This window comes from Bos indicus, chromosome 6 (assembly GCF_029378745.1).
Source record: "Bos indicus isolate NIAB-ARS_2022 breed Sahiwal x Tharparkar chromosome 6, NIAB-ARS_B.indTharparkar_mat_pri_1.0, whole genome shotgun sequence".
NCBI classification, from domain to species: domain Eukaryota; kingdom Metazoa; phylum Chordata; class Mammalia; order Artiodactyla; family Bovidae; genus Bos; species Bos indicus.
This window is the reverse complement of record NC_091765.1, coordinates 7,693,513-7,710,254: the sequence shown is the minus strand read 5'-3', so window position 1 is coordinate 7,710,254 and position 16,742 is coordinate 7,693,513. Positions and strand designations below refer to the sequence as shown.

Genomic DNA, 16,742 nt, shown 5'->3' with positions numbered 1-16,742 from the left:
AAAAAAAGTTTTAATTTCTCCCTTAGTCTACATTCACATTAAATCAACTAAATATTTTATAACATTTAAATGAATATAATTTTCATTATTGAATTTAAGCATGACTTTTTAAAGGATCCTTTGGACATTTGATTGATTTTTTTTGGGGGGGTGTTGCAAATAATTTGACTCCAATCATTTCATAAGCAGAATTACAAAAGTTCAGATCTGGAAGAAATATTTGAGGCCATCTAAGACATTTGTTCTTCTCTCAAATGAGGTCATTAAAGTCCATGAGAGTTCATTTCACAGGTATTTTTAAGAAGAATTTTTAGATATACTTTAGGATGCATGAGTAACTTGAAAGATGGAAGAGAAGAAAAAAAAAATGGAAGCAACTAATAAGGACAATTTCCATCTCAGGCTTCCTATTTACTATTGATTCCCAAGGAAGAGCTTAAGTCATAAAAATCACTAAAGATGTAAAAGTTGAGAAACTGATCTCTAGTAAATTGGGGATTTATCTGAATTATGCAAAAGAAATGACTTGTAGAGTTTTTCACACATCTGTATCGACACCAATAAATATGGTTTTGTTTAATTAAAAGCCCTCGTTATGGCTTGCATACTGCCTGGGGTTGAATTGTGAAGCCATTAGAATGGGCTCTAATCCAATTTGTACACAGAGATACACAGAAGGAAGATGTTGTGAAGAGAAAGAGGGAGAAAACAGCCACCTACAAGCTGAGGAGAGAGGCCTGGAACAGATCTTCCCCTTCCAGTCCTCAGAAGTACCCAACCATTGCGCATACCTTGATTTTGGTCTTCCAGATTCCAGAAGTGTGAGACAATAAATACCTGTTGTTTAAGCCACCCAGCGTGTGATCTGTTACAGTAGGCCAAGCAAACTAATACACTTTCTTTACATTATCTAGTTACTAGAAGGGTCTCCAGCTTGCACCTCTAAGATTGATAAGGATTCAAAGAATACCATCCAACATGGTGAAATTATTAGAACCTAAGGAGGTGATGTAAGCAGCTAATAAACCAAGTATCATTCAATATGTGTTCAACCCCACGTATGTAATCACTAGACAACATTTTTTAACTGAAAGGAAACACAGTTGGCAAGATAGACACATCCTACTTTGATTCCTCGAATTCTTCTTTGTTGCCCCAGGGTTGCTGGCTCTCTAATCTCTGATCATACTCACTTCATGGAACAGGCATCATAGTGGAATCAATACAGCAAAGTCAAAATAACAACCTTCTCTATGCGTTGTTTACATTAGCTAAAAAATTTTTGTAATAGGCATGTTACAAAACACAATATATTTAAAACTTTACATTTCTTATTATTGTACCTTAAATTTAGGGAGTCTTTGCAAGAGGAAAAAGGGGAAAAGTGATTCTCAAAGAAAAACTTTAAAGAGATGAAATTCTTCTGTTTTTGATTTTTACACTTTTTAGATCTTTGGTGCAAAATTAAGAAATCATACACACATGGAATTAGATCTCCACATTCCATCCTAGTTGTTTTATGGGCAGTTTTTCACATTCCATAAAAATAAAAATGATAAAGTATTTTTAAAGCCTAAGTTGCATACTTTGTAAAAATAATATACACAATATTTCTGAACCTAATTTTAGCCACTCATTTTATTAAATCATTGGATTTTTGATGCTTGAAGGGAAACTGAATGACAGAAACCATTCTATTAATACCACCTCACTAAGTTCTTTTTGTTGTAGCAATAATAACATACATGATTTATTTCTAAAATCTTAAGATGCTTGGGAAAACTAAACAGAGTATACAGTACCTTTCATTATATATCTCAAACTCTGATTACAACAGAGTTTTCTTTATTTCAATTTTCCTATAAAACTGATTTAATACATTATTTTTAAGAAAATAATATTTTTCCTAAAAGAAAGATAAAATCTAGCATAAAAGTAGAAGTTGAACTTTATACTGTAAAATTCAGAGACAATGAAGTGTAAAAGATATCTCTGTTAAGATTTAATACTCTGAACTTTAGAATTAATGCAGTATTGGTGGAGAGTAGTCTTAGGGCAATCAGGGCAAGTAAGTTTGAGATAGGATGTGGAAAATTTGGTAATTAATAAACTTATTTAAATTTTTTAAAAAGAATGCAGTATTAAAATAAGAAATCTACATATTTACCATCCCACAAATTTTCCCCAACTAACATAGGCATTAACTAACTACATTTGTACTAAATCACCTTTACTGACCTAGAATATTGTTTTTGAGCATTCCATCTACCACACACCTAAAATTAGGAAGTGTCTACTGAACTACTACTAATTTTGAGAAAAGTTTCATTCACAATTAAAGTTAAGGTCAATGAGTTGCCTTCAAATAGGTGAATACTCTAATAGTCTAACAGCTCTTATCATAGTGCCAAAGAAGTGAAAAAATTAAATTGTTTTTAAACTGCACCATTCCATGATCTCTTTGCAGTTCTTTTTGATAAGTGGGAAAGTAATGATCTCTTTGGATGAATAAATGGTAACCTGATTCTATTGCAAAAGAATAATTTGGCTCAGATATAAGGTTCTTTGGACAAATGAATAGTTAATATATTACCAAAATTAGGACCAAAGAATTCATAATAATGATCTCATATTTTATTAATAATTATCACCCTGAACTGTTTTAATTTTTTAAAAATATATCTATCAATATAATCTTAGAAAATTTAAGATTTTAAGGAAATTGAAAGGATTAGTTGTCCTAACTGTATGTGTATATTTAACCACACAGGTCTTCAGAGAACTGAGATTGTAGTATTTGGTATGCTTCCCGGGTGGCACTAGTAGTAAAGAACCCACCTGCCAATGCAGGCGAGAAAAGAGACGGGGCCGGGGGTTGGGGGGTGATCCACCCCAGGGTTGGGAAGATCCCCTGGAGGAGGGCATGGCCAACCCACTCCAGTATTCTTGCTTGGAGAGCCCCATGGACAGAGAAGCCTGGCAGGCTATAGTCCAAAGGGTTGCAAAAAGTCAGACACAACTGAAGTGGCTTAGAACACATGCATAGTATTTATAATACTTCATCACATGGAGTACTGATGGACTATGCCTGAATAGATCACTCCATGATCCAAATACCTGCTATCTGGGGCTAAGAGGTTCCATTTCTAGTAAACAGGCTCTATCTCTTCCAACCACTTGTAATTATTCATCACATAATCCTAAAGGGTCATAAATCCTTTATAGGAAGAAAGCAGCAAGGGAGGAGATCAAACAGAAACAGTTTAAAATATGACCTATGAGGGACGGGGTAAAGTGCTGTATTTCTACCTGGTATCATTAGTGCTAGATTAGTGAAGTACGTCACTATGATCCCCCAGGTCAGAGGACAATGGGGAATCAACAGACACTTTGACAAATTAAAGTATGCATGCTTAACTGCATGCTCAGTAGTGTCCCACTCTTTGTGACCTTGTGGACTGCAGTCCGCCAGGCTCCTCTATCTGTGGAATCTTCCAGGCAAGAATACTGGAGTGGGTTGCCATTTCCTTCTCCATATCCTTCCCAACCCAGGGATCAAGCCCACATCTCCTGCATACGGCGTCCTGCTTGCTCCTGTCGCTGAGGTAGCCTCTCGGGCTGAGAGGCGAGGACAGGGATTCACAGCAGGTAAACGCCAGGGCCCGCCACGCCTGCCTTGCTGGGCCGAGGGCTCACGGGCGACCAGTGGTCCTAGTAGGGGGCTCCGGGCCAGCACTGCGCCTGCAGCAGGCTCTCCATGAAGGCCGGGTAGTCCAGGTTCCACCCTGAGTCCCCACCCGAGGGCGCTGGGCGGCCTTCACCTCCTCTCCGGAGAAGACGCTCTCCTGTGGGGCCCCTGTGCTGACCGACAGCCGGGACCGGACCCTCTTGGGGAGCTTCTCATCCAGGGTGAAGATGTCACCACACTTCACCATCATCTGGGACCCATCCTCGAACTCGACCTGGTAGATGTGACTGGTCACAGAGGAAATGAATTTGGCCCTGTAAAGGTTGCCGTTAGTCCACCGGAGCTCCACGAACTCGCCCTCAGGTGGCGGGCCCAAGCGGGCACAGTCTCTACTAGTGATGCTCTCTGGATACAGGTTGTCGCTGTAGGATCCGTCATCAAAGTTCACTTGCTAGAAGGTCTGCGTGGTGGTGCCGATGACGCGGCACCGGTAGTAAAGCCCGTTGCGGTTCTTGGTGATGACCACCTGGCCCAAGGACACGGCCCTCATGACCTGGACGTTATGGCCCCCCGACTTGTGCTTGAAGCAGGTGATGGAGACGACGCAGGGCCAGTCATCCAGCTCCATTAGGATGCTGGCGGCATGGGCGCAAGTCACGTGGAAGGAGGTGGCACATTACCACTGTGCCACCAGGGAATAGTTAATACTGTAGAAATCAACACATCCCAACACAAAACAACACATTGTTTTATAATATGAAGATTCCAGCTTCAGAGTCTCAAAGCAGGAAGATATAAAAGGGGCTGACTCAAGCTTAAGGTGAGACTTAAGGACCACCAGTGGTTATTTCAACATTTATGTACCAAAAAATACAATATAGATACAAACAGAGCTATGGTAAAGTCCTGGCAAGTCTTCTGAATATCTCCCTCTATACTTTTCATTCATATGTATTCTGGCCTCCCCATCAGATGTTAAGTCTGTCAAGGATATATAGTAGTTGCTCTCTGCTAACAAAAGGACCTTTACCTAAGAATATTTAAGGACCTTTACCTAAGAATATTTAAGGTCTTCCCTGTAGCTCAAACGGTAAAGAATCTACCTGCAATGCAGGAGACCCAGGTTGGACCCCTGAGTCGGGAAGATCTCCTGGAAAAGGAAATCGCAACCCACTCCAGTATTCTTGCCTGGGACAGAGGGGCCTGGCAGGCTACAGTCCATGGGGTCGAACAAGTTAGACACGACTGAGTGATTAACACTATACACGAATATTTTAGACTGTTAGGTGAGCTAAGTACCTTTTATCTGACTATAAGTCTGAAGAAATTTGGAATGAGGGTCATAATAAGTGATGCTAATGGGTATTTTAGTAACAGGATATCTTAGAAAGATAGGTGGGCTGTTTACTCCAATGAATCCACCTTGGAGTCCAGTGAGAAACTTGAAAGATCTATGTTAGGACACAGCAGTGGCTGGCTGGCAAGCAATGATTGACAAGGCCTCAGGACTAAAGACAAATGAATCATGGAGGGTGGGAAAGAGACCTATTGTTTTGTTCTGATTTATTTTCAATCCTTTCTCAAATAGCTCGTTAGAATTCAAGCTAAATGAGAGGCAGAATAGGTACTTAATCAGTTGGGGAATGGACATTGCAGTTTCTTTCTTCCATCTTTCAGATACATGAGAAACGGAGGCTGATGGGTAGAGAAAAATTAGGAGTAAAATTTTGTAACATTGGTGTAAAGACTCAAAAGACTATTTTTCTCTGAAATAAAATTACTAAAATATAGAGCATCTAGGAAAATAGACTTTTTGAAAAGCCAAAGACCAGTGGCTAAACGTGCAGTGGCTACTGGAATATGAATACTCAAGAGCTGTGGCAGGACCTCACCCAGGGAGAATCTGAATCCATTCCCGCCGGGGTAGCAGGAGATGCCAACATCTTCCCGATGGCTGCAGTCATGACTTCCCCAGGGTCTCTGCGAACACTGAAGGAAACTGGCTTCCTTTCCCGAGCAACTGACCCCATCCAGCCATATGGGTCCCATGCTCTCTTCAAAGTGGTTTGCAGAGGCTTGTTTGCCGTATCTGTGGCAATAAAACAAACATCATGCACACAACTGCTCTCTCTTGTTTCAAGGAACCACAAACCATAAAACAAGCAACCTCATTAAGTGTCATGACTTCAGAGGGTAGTATTGTTCTTTCTCCTATCCTGAGAACTCAGTTCTAACAGTAGTATTCACTACATCACATATTTTCATGATCTTAACAATGTTTGATTGATTAAATGGGTAACGAGTAGATAATTAATCCTATTCCCCCAACCATTCTTGTGTTTTGTCTACAGTTTAACCCACCATCCAGAGAGAATGCAGACAGATAAATGTCAAATTCCTGACCGTGGAAATAACACAGTGCACCAGAAAGTGAGAACTCTTGTATCAGCCTCTGAAAGCCTTCTGAGTGCATTTGATTTCATTAGCTCTCTAAGCCCTTTTCCTATCCTGTCTTCCAAAATAAACCGTGTGAGGAATTTCCTGGAGGTTCAGTGGTTAGGATTCCACACTTTCACTGCCAAGGGTTGCAGGTTCAATTCCTGGTAGTGGAACTAAGATACTGAAAGCTGCATGATGCAGTCAAAGAAAACAAATAAACAAAAAATAAAAACAAAATGTATGTATTGGTTCAGTGATTTCTCAAGAATCATTCCAATCCATGATGAAACCTGGATTTTAACCCATCAAAATCAGAGTAATAACAGTGCTTTTTATAAGGTTACATAAATCTGACTTTTTAAACTTTCATGAATTATATTTGTGTTTCAATTGACTTTATTTGTAACACTGCCCTACTGAAAAAGCCTAAGTGTATTATAATATATATACACACTGTAGAAATAGGAAGGATCCACAAAATTAAAAATTAGCAAATAAGTCAATCTCTACCTTCATTCATCTTCTCCCCAGTTTGGTTCTTTTGTTCTGTAAAATCCAAACAAGCCTCAAGAAATCCCTGGGCTAAAAGATATCTGAAGTCTTTCAATTGGTCTATATAAATAATTAAACTCTAACTCATAAATTTTATGTTAGCCACTTCCATTCATTTTATTATTTCTGTATTAAGAATATGAAGAGATCTTTTGGTCTGAAAGATGAATGTTCCTAATTTTTTCCCATGCACTTATTTATTAAATTTACTTAACATGATGAACATTTCAATAAATTAAAACAATGCAACTTTCAATGTCATTCTAAGACTTCTATTTTTCTGACTGATCGGTTCTTAGCTAGAAAAGTAATTATCCTAAATTCCATACTGCTATCACTTTCAACTTATACCAGGTTTCCACAAAATGCAGCAATCTGATTACATCCGTTCATATCAATTATGTAAGAGACAGAAGAGGCCATTTTGCTTTGGGATTTCGTTTGTATGACGAAACCCAGAGTTCACCCTCTTTTTCACTCCAAAACAGCATTCTCTTTCAGAAACTCCTCTGTAAACTAAAATGTAATTGTAGCAGGTGCCTGTTCTACCTTCTAACACAATCATTTAGAATTTTAACAAATACTGAGAACACTTTCAGAACCATTAAGTTCTGGTACTCTGTATATGCAAGAAAAACTTAATGTATCTGTGAAACAAAATAAATAAAAAATGGAGGAAAAAAAATCAGCATTTATTCAATTGTTTTCACTAATACGGAAAAATATGAGAACAGTAAACAACAGTATGTTTGAATTTTTCTAAACTTGTGAAAATGGGATACAGTTCTCAGACTAACAGAGATTTACTCAGATGAAATGGCATTTTAAAGTAATTCTTATTAATTAAACATCAATATTTATTTGGCTAGCATGTCATAGCCCTTCACCTCATAATTATAATTAACTGCACTGCCCATGAAAATTCAAAATATTTGTCAATCGCATACATCTATACCTTTTGATGTTTTTATTTACAACAGGAAAATTTAAACTAATTTAAATATTACGTAAATTATAGTATGAACATCATCAGTTATGTTATTAAGAATTATGACTACAGTAATGTAAAGTTTAAAAAGTGAATAGTAAAATTACATATCTACTACCAGAGCTGTTACAAAGTTATACACAAGTTTTAATAACAGAAAAATTAGGGGTAGTTTTTTATTTTCTCTTTTTTCCAAATCTCTAAAATTTTATATTACTTTTACAACTTTAAAAACATGTTTAAACATAGCTTGAATGTTTAGCTTGAATGAAAGCATATTTTTAAGTTTTAATATTTGCAATTAATTCTATCTCAAGCTGAAATAATATAATTTTGCTTATTTCTTTTAAACATGAGACAATTACTTCAAGTATGACATAGAAATATGGAAAATAAGAAAGAATGGGCATTCATAGGCCTCATTCAGATATTAGCTCAAAGGCATCATTTGCAATTACTTCAAGCAACTTAGGTCTTTACTCTGGAATGCATTATGTGTGTGACATGAAATATATTGCTCAAAGTGTGAAACTCAGTTTTTAAGAGAATGAGGTCAAGGGTGAGTTCAAAAGGTCATCTCATGACAAGAAAGCTGTTTTTCTCAAATAAAAGTGATAATTATCATCACATTATGAGAAAGGAAATAATGTAATACCAAAGAATTTGACATTGGACTTCTCTGCAATTTTAAACACAGTGATGTTATTACTAACAACATCCAATAGTAACAATGCATCAGAATAAAACTGATCATTCACAGCACACAGTCTCACTTAAATAGACAAAACAGGACTTCCATGGCTCCAACCAGTCATTCAAGAAGAAAGGTGGTGGCAGGAAAGGCAAGTGAGATAAATAGTAAGATATGGATGGGTATTTATCATCAAAGAGAATGTTATTGTTTTTTAATTGCTGAACTTCCATATATAGATAGGTAGATAAGAGGGGTAGGAAGGTAGGTAGAATAGACATGTAGATAATGTTTGAGAATATATATTGTTAGTATTATAGACATTCCAAGTAAGGGTAACAAAATAAGACTTCTAAAAATAGAGTTTGGCATTTAGCTATTTTGTATCAATAGATCTTACTTAAATCCCAGCTGTCGGCAAACCACATAGGTATTAAGATCAGTCCAGCCGTCATTACAGACAGTCCCCCACTGTCCTCTGTGATACACCTCCAGGCGACCCTCGTGGCTGCCTTTACCACCTGCAAGTCTGATGATGCCATCTGCGACAAGAAGGAAACACGGAGACTGAGTAAATAATGACCAGAAAAAGGCAGAGCAACATTTTAATTTCATGAGAAATACCATCCTACCCAGATCTCTCTCTAGGCCTTTTTTTTACTCCTACTAGAATTGGCCTTGGTAGCTCGGACAGTAAAGAGTCTGCCTGCAATGCTGGAGACCCGGGTTAAATCCCTGGGTCGGGAAGATCCCCTGGAAAAGGAAACGGCACCCCTCTCCAGGATTCTTGCCTGGAGAACCCCATGGACAGAGGAGCCTGGCAGATTACGGTCCATAGGGTTGCAAAGAGTCGCTCACAGCTGAAACGACTAAGCACACAAGCATAGACCTGTGCTCAGTGATCTGAGGTCATTAACGGGATTGCTCTTGAACAAAGTCATAACACATATCTGTCCTAACAAAACACTTTCCCTTTTATTTGTACTCCTATGTCTAAGTAGAAAAATATACTCTGATATAATTCCAAAGTAATTATTTAGATTTCTCCAGATTAAATACTTGGGAAATTTCTTATAGGTTTAATCTCCTTAAGTATGAACAACATTTGTCATTTAAATTTAAAAAGTATAAAAACACAGTAACTTGGAAATAGCTGAAAAATTTAACTGTGAATGAAAAAATACTGAACTATGAAGACAGAATAAGCTATTCTGGTTGAAGAGTGATCAATCATGTCAAAGTATTTATTATTATTCCTTAGGCATTCATAAAGGATTCCCTGGTGGCTCAGATGGTAAAGAATCCACCTGGAATGTAGGAGACCCAGGTTCAATTCCTGGGTTGGGAAGATCCCCTGGAGAAGGGAATAAGAACTGGGGTGCAGGTTTTGCCTTTGTTCTTTTGTCGATAATACAAATCTAAATTTGAGTCTTCTGAAATTAAATGAATACTTAATTCCCAGAAAATCCTGTAAAAAGCGTCTAAGCAGATACACAATATAATAAATTCATTTCCCAAAAAGTATAAGAGGCTATTTCCATCGAAAATAACCCAAACACTGTCCCTCCTCCCAATTGAAATACATAAATAATCTTGGGGGAAAGTCATCCTTTACATGAATCTCTGGGATCATTCAAAGTAAATTAAGATCTCCTAGCAATAGAATGGGAGAAGGCAATGGCACCCCACTCCAGTACTCTTGCCTGGAAAATCCCATGGACCGAGGAGCCTGGTAGGCTGCAGTCCATGGGGTCGCAAAGAGTCGGACACGACTGAGCGACTTCACTTTCACTTTTCACTTTCATGCATTGGAGAAGGAAATGCAACCCACTCCAGTGTTCTTGCCTAGAGAATCCCAGGGACGGGGGAGCCTGGTGGGCTGCCGTCTACGGGGTCGCACAGAGTCGGACACGACTGAAGTGACTTAGCAGCAGCAGCAATAGAATCATTATTAATGTAAAATTTCACTGTTTGCAAAGCATTGTTACACCTGTTACCTCATTTGACCACCCCGGCAACACTAGAAGACTATCGTCATTTGAAAGAGGAGGAAATGGAGGCTCAAGAAGATGAAGTGCTCTGGCTTACAATCTGGTATAAATTTTCTATTTATTTTGTGTATAAATGTGTTATTCTAATAAAATAACAGAGTGTACAGAACTATGTAAATAAAAAAGTAGACCTTCGGCATTTCACAGTTTCTCAGAAGTATTTCATTTAATTTTTTTAAAGAAATATTAAAACCCTATTTTTTTTCTTCAAGCTCTTTTTGCTATAGAAACAACAGATTTGTGATGACCCAACTTCTCTTGCCCGTCCATTTCTCTCTTCTTCCCCCCAAACATTTAAGTACATAATACACTCATTTGCACTCAGACATGTCCTTGCAACACAAGACATAGCTTGACAAGCATGCTGTGATTTGGAAGAGTCTGAATATTCAGTACAGCAAAGGTTAATCTGGCTCTTTAATAGTGTTCTTTAATCAACAATCCCATCAAAATAGTTCACCAGCTATAAACACATTCTGAGAGTCAAGACAGGTTAATCAATGAATGGACTAAATATATAATTGTAATACCTAACATCCTAAATTTATCATTGTACACTGATTCTGACTGCTGCTGCTGCTGCTGCTAAGTCGCTTCAGTCATGTCCAACTCTGTGCGACCCCACAGATGGCAGCCCACCAGGCTCCCGAGTCCCTGGGATTCTCCGGGCAAGAACACTGGAGTGGGGTGCCATTGCCTTCTCCAATGCTTGAAAGTGAAAAGTGAAAGTGAAGTCGCTCCATCGTGTCCGACTCTTCGTGACCCCATGGACTGCAGCCTACCAGGCTCCTCTGTCCATGGGATTTTCCAGGCTAGAGTGCTGATTCTGACTACTGGGTACTATATATTGCAACAAGATTATATGTTCTTAATTACTTTATAGGATTGTGTAGCTTTCAACTGAAAATTTCAGAAATATCTATAAATAAAGAGAGCATTTTAATACACAGTATACATTCTTTTTATGTTTTATTTGGGGATTTATTTGTAAGTGCATTTAGTAATATTAGCTAAATTGAGGAGGGAAGTTAAAACCAAATAGGCGCGAAGGCAAGGGTGGCTAGGTTGACAGGGTGAAGTTCCTACCTGTTAGAGGGGTACAGGACACTCCAGCATCTTCTTTATGGTCACAGTTATGCTCTCCCCAGGAACTCTTTGGACACTGCTCAATAGAAAGCTCATTCCCGGTGCAGCGTACCTCATCCAACATTACTGGACCAGACCCTTCCCCAAAATACGCCTGATTCCATGCTTTGGCAATGCCACTGAACAAACATAAGAACATAAGTCAGATCAAAGGTTAGTCGGACCTGTTTCTTGTTTTGCCTCTGGCAAAGGTAAACTTATGATTAATTTATAATTTTCCTTATCAATTCATTCCACTGTAGCTATCTTGGTCCATAAAGTACCAAACTAAGAATGAAAGAGCTGCAAGCTAGAGTCTGGGGCCCTGATGACTGTGGAACCACCATACCAACCTTGAGTTGACTATCTCTGGTCTTTATGACCATTGCATCAATGATGCTGGCCAGCCATCTCATCCTCTGATGCCCTCTTCTCCTTCTCCCCTCAGTCTTTATTAGCATCAGGGATTTTCCACATGAGTCAGCTGTTCACATCAGATGACCAAAATACTGGAGTTTCAGCTTCAGCATCAGTCCTTCCAATTCAGGGTTGATTTCCCTTAAGATTGACTGGTTTGATCCCCTTGCTGTCCAGGGGACTTTCAGGAGTTTTCTCCAGCACCACAGTTTGAAGGCATCAATTCTTTGGCGCTCCACCTTCTTTACAGTCCAGTTCTCAGAACTGGACATGACCACTGGGAAGACCAGATCCTTGACTACATGGACCTTTGTCGGCAGAGTAATGTCTCCTTTTCAAACCTACTGTCTAGGTTTGTCACAGCTTTCCTGCCAAGTAGCAAACATCTACTGATTTCACGGCTGCAGTCACTGTCCACAGTGATTCTGGAGCCCAAAAAGAGGAACCTGTCACTATTTCCACCTTTTTCCCCTCTATGTGCCATGAAGGAATGGGGCTGGATGCCATGATCTTAGCTTTTTTAATATTTAGTTGTAAGCCGGCTCTTTCACTCCCTTCCTTTGCCCTCATCAAGAGGCTCTTTAGCTCCTCTTTGCTTTCTGCCATTAGAGTGGTATCATCCGCATATCTGAGGTTGTTGATGTTTCTCCTGCCTATTTTGATTCCAGCTTGTAACTCATCCAGCCTGGCATTTCTTATGTCTTGTTTAAGCCACAGTTATTTTCAGTTCTCTTACTCATGGCCAAACATTTCTTCACTCAAATTTATTTGACTAAATTTACTTCTCTCACAATTCAAAGTGACACCATATTCTCTAGAACCCCAGATTTCAATGAAGAAGATCATGATTGCCTGTCAAAATGATAAATGACTTCAGAAATTGCATCTTTAGCCCTTTTCAGCCATTTAATTCTTAAACTAGAGTATTGATATTTTTAGTTTGCTTTTCAATGATACTGCATCTATTCCCCACTATTTAAGTTGCCCTTTTCTCCTTACATTATAACTATCTTGAGAATTTAAAACCAAAACAGGAAAGCAATTCTGATATATGTAATTCAAATTTTACTATCCAGAAATAAGGTTTTATCGGAACAAAACCACACTCATTCCCAAATTATTGTCTGTGGCTGCTTTTGCACTACACAAAAGCTCAGTGGAGTAACTGGAAAGTCTAAAGTACTCACTATCTGTCCCTTTACGGAAAATGTTTGTTGACCCTTGCTCTAGAGGAAAGAGATTAATGAAAGCAAATATGAAAACTGATTTAGAGAACACTGAAAGTCGCAGAATATAAGCAGAGGAGACAGGATGACTAATGCAGGTCATGGGGAAGCCAGATAGGAAAGCTTTGGAGAAAGGCAGATTAACAGTCTCCTTGGATCTCTGCCCTGTGACAATTGCTAGAAAAGAAAAAGATCTGTGTCTGTTAAAGAAAATTTCAGTGAGTATAATTCCTTGAGGCAAGATTAGGTGCTAAAATAAAACCAGGGACCAATATGAGAGAAAATAAAATTTGATCCCAAACTCAGAAACAAAAAATGAACTCCAGATGGTTTAAAAATCTAAATAGAAAGAAGGAAAAAAAGGGAGGAAGGAGGGAAAGAGGAAGACAAGATGCCTAAAAAGTTAATACAATGCAATGAAATAATAAGAACATAGTTCTTAAACCCTTGATAATAAGGGAATTTCCTGAGCAAGATTAAAAAAAAAAAAAAAACGAGAAATCAGAAAGCAAAGACTATAAAAAGTTAAACTTATAAATTTGAACTATATAATAAATAAACCAAACACATAAATTTGAACTACGGTATAGCAAAATACAGCACAATCAGATCAAAAGGCAAAGAAGGTAAAAGATATATTTGTAAAATATAACAGCAATCAAAGAAAAAAAATTCTTAGAAGTAAATAATCATAATTTATTATTATCATAATGAAAGACAAAACGACCAACATCAAAAATAGGGTAATGGAGAGAAACAAGCTATTTACAGAAGAAGAAATACCCATGGCCACTGAGCATATGGTAAGATGCTCAACTTACAAGGATCAAATTAAAACAGTAAGAATGCATTTTTACATATCCTTAAAATCCTTTGCACTAAAAGTCTAGGCTAAAAGACTAAAAACTAAAGGCTTTCTATTCCCAAGAAAAAAATAACAAAGGTAAAATACTCATTACTTGGGAGTGACTTGAGACAGGCTGGACAGAGTAACTGAAATACACTGCATTTCAGATATGTCAAAGATGTGGTAGAGGTTCTAGGAAAAAGCAAAAGGCCTGATTAACAGCCTCTAAACAGTGTTCCTACCTTAAGGGAGGACACTAGATGGGAGTTCAGAAGCCCCGGACAGTGACTCTGGGGAAAATCATCTATGTTACAATGCAGCCTTAAAACATCATTTGGGTGTTTTATTTTCTTCCTTATATATCTCCATATTTTCCATTGTTTACAACCATTATTTTAATGATCACAAAAATGTTTAATTAAAATAATCAGAAAAATTAATGCAACAAATTCAAGAACCAAAACAAAACAAAAAAACACTACCTAAGAAACCATGATGTAAAACAAACTAGGCTTCCCAGCTAATTTTTGAGTTTACTAAAAATTAAGATGATACTTATAAATACACACAGTCCTTCAGCCTATTTCCTGGTGCCCTGGACTGTACTGGCTTTCAGGGGAATACCAAAGAAATGGATGACTCTGCCCTTCAAGAGATTGTCTAATACCAGGGAGAGCAACATAAAACTCATGGTTTGTTAAAGGCTAATAAGTGCTATGTAAATCTGATAAAGTTTTGTGTGTTCTCTTCCCTTCCATTATGAAAAGTATGTCCACACCAGCCCCGGCAGTTCATGTGTAGTAACAGTCCCAGTTTTACTACTTTCTTACCATCTGACCGCCAAATAAATTTGTGGAATAGGGGATCTCTGGTATAATACATCGATTTATTAGGTTACTTTATGCAAAATTGTTTGACCTACATAGCAGCAATCCCCAATAAACACTGAATTGATCCTATGTCTGATCCGTATCCAAACATTCCTAAACCTCTTTAGCTAATCTGATTGTATTCATATAAAATAGTCTGTTTTTCATAGAAAAATAGCAAATAAAAAATACCACCTGACTAACTCAATCCCTGGATTTAGCTACTACTTTGAATAGATACAGAATTGAGTTAGGCAATTCTATTGTGTAAAAAGGATTACTTGTTAGGTTATAAAAGATTGGTTCTTTGACCACAAATATCATTTTGTGACACATAACATTTGGATGAAAAACTCATTTTTATGGTCAATAGTCCATATTTCTTTCTGGAAAACAATCCCCTCTATCTCCAGTAATGACATTTTGAAGTATACTGAATGATTACTGTATGCCAGACACTGGTCTAACAGCTTCAAATGTATTAACTCTTTCAATCCTCCCTACAACCCCATGATGTTATTATCCACTGTTTACAGATGAGGAAACTGAGGTGCAGAAGTTAAACAATTTGCCCAGAATTAGATGGTAAAATGTGTCTGGCTTTAGAGCAGACTCTGAAACACTTTGCTTTCTTTCAGTCTCGTGGGGCATTTTCAGTGAGGTGTCTGTGGCACATTAATATATAATCTGTCTAAAACATGCTTATCATCAATTTCCTCCTACAATAAACTTTTCTCTCTTGACTTCCCTATTTCTTTCAGCCTGTATTCGTATTTATCCTTATTAATACCTGCCTATTTTACAAACAGTGTAACATGAAAGGAAAATTCCTACTTTGGGAGCCATAAATTTCAAGATTCTGGTCCTCACTCACAGTATAATTTGGGAACTTTGAGTAATCTCAGGGAGCCTAACTTTCTCATCTATTAAATAAGGCCTCCTTTCTGCGCAATAATTAGACATACCAATAATGTTTGTAAAATATTTTTTAAATTAATAAGCAATAAAATAATAGAACAAATAAATATTTTTAAAGAGTATGAGAAGAATTTTTATTTTGACCACTGAATAATATGGTTCTGTAATATAATTTTATAGCCAAAAAAAAAACCTAAGGAAAAAAAAGTGTTCAAAAATTTACAATTCTTATGTAAATTATGGCATATCCACAGAATAAAATATGATGTCACAGTTCCATTAGCAGCTACGCTTTTAAGAGTTCTGAAAGACATAGGAAATGCTTCAATGTTAAGTGCACAAAAAGAACGCCAAGTAAAATGTCTCTACCTGAAACTTCACTGCATATGTATGCATTCTCAAGTTCAATTTTCTAACACTTGGCTGCTTCCTTTCCTGATCCTCATGTTTCTCTGAGTTCTGGGTTAATCAAATTTAAATATCTTAAGTACGGTTATTTCTTCTGTGTTTTAGGAAGCTTGCCAGCTACCAAAATCTACAGCCACCATTAAACGATGAGGGTCAACAAAGACAGCATCTCACAAAGAAATTGTAACCAGCACTCCAGGGAGGCATGATATAGTTTGCCTTTGGGAATTCAATAAAGCAAGTACCACTGAGATGAAACATGTAACATTAAAAATTATTTCATCTGAAAGTACTGTGCCTTTAAGTAAGCAAAACAAATTCTAGGGGAAGAGCAGTTGCAGAATACTGCTGTACTGCAAGTTTATGAGAGAAGTAGAAAACCAAAGGGAAGAAAAACAGAGCAAAAGAACAGCATCAGTTCAGAGACTAGGATACTTATAATAAAAAAAAATCTCCACCAAGCTATATTGTTGGTTATTACACAGGCCTGTGGAAGATCTTTGCTGTCTTGAATATTTGAAGG

The 16,742-nt window shown here is 37.5% G+C and overlaps 1 protein-coding gene across 2 annotated transcripts in view; it reads right to left on the bottom strand.

The window, feature by feature from the left end:
* The window catches only part of PRSS12 (serine protease 12), a 76,706-nt gene that overhangs the window by 33,546 nt on the left and 26,418 nt on the right, over positions 1-16,742 (bottom strand). For both annotated transcript variants that reach the window (XM_070791018.1, XM_019962271.2), the window contains 3 exons: positions 11,496-11,674; positions 8,759-8,900; positions 5,581-5,777 (listed from right to left, as the gene is read on the bottom strand). In XM_070791018.1, coding sequence (XP_070647119.1) covers positions 5,581-5,777; positions 8,759-8,900; positions 11,496-11,674 — 518 coding nt within the window. The remainder of the gene's footprint in view (positions 1-5,580; positions 5,778-8,758; positions 8,901-11,495; positions 11,675-16,742) is intronic.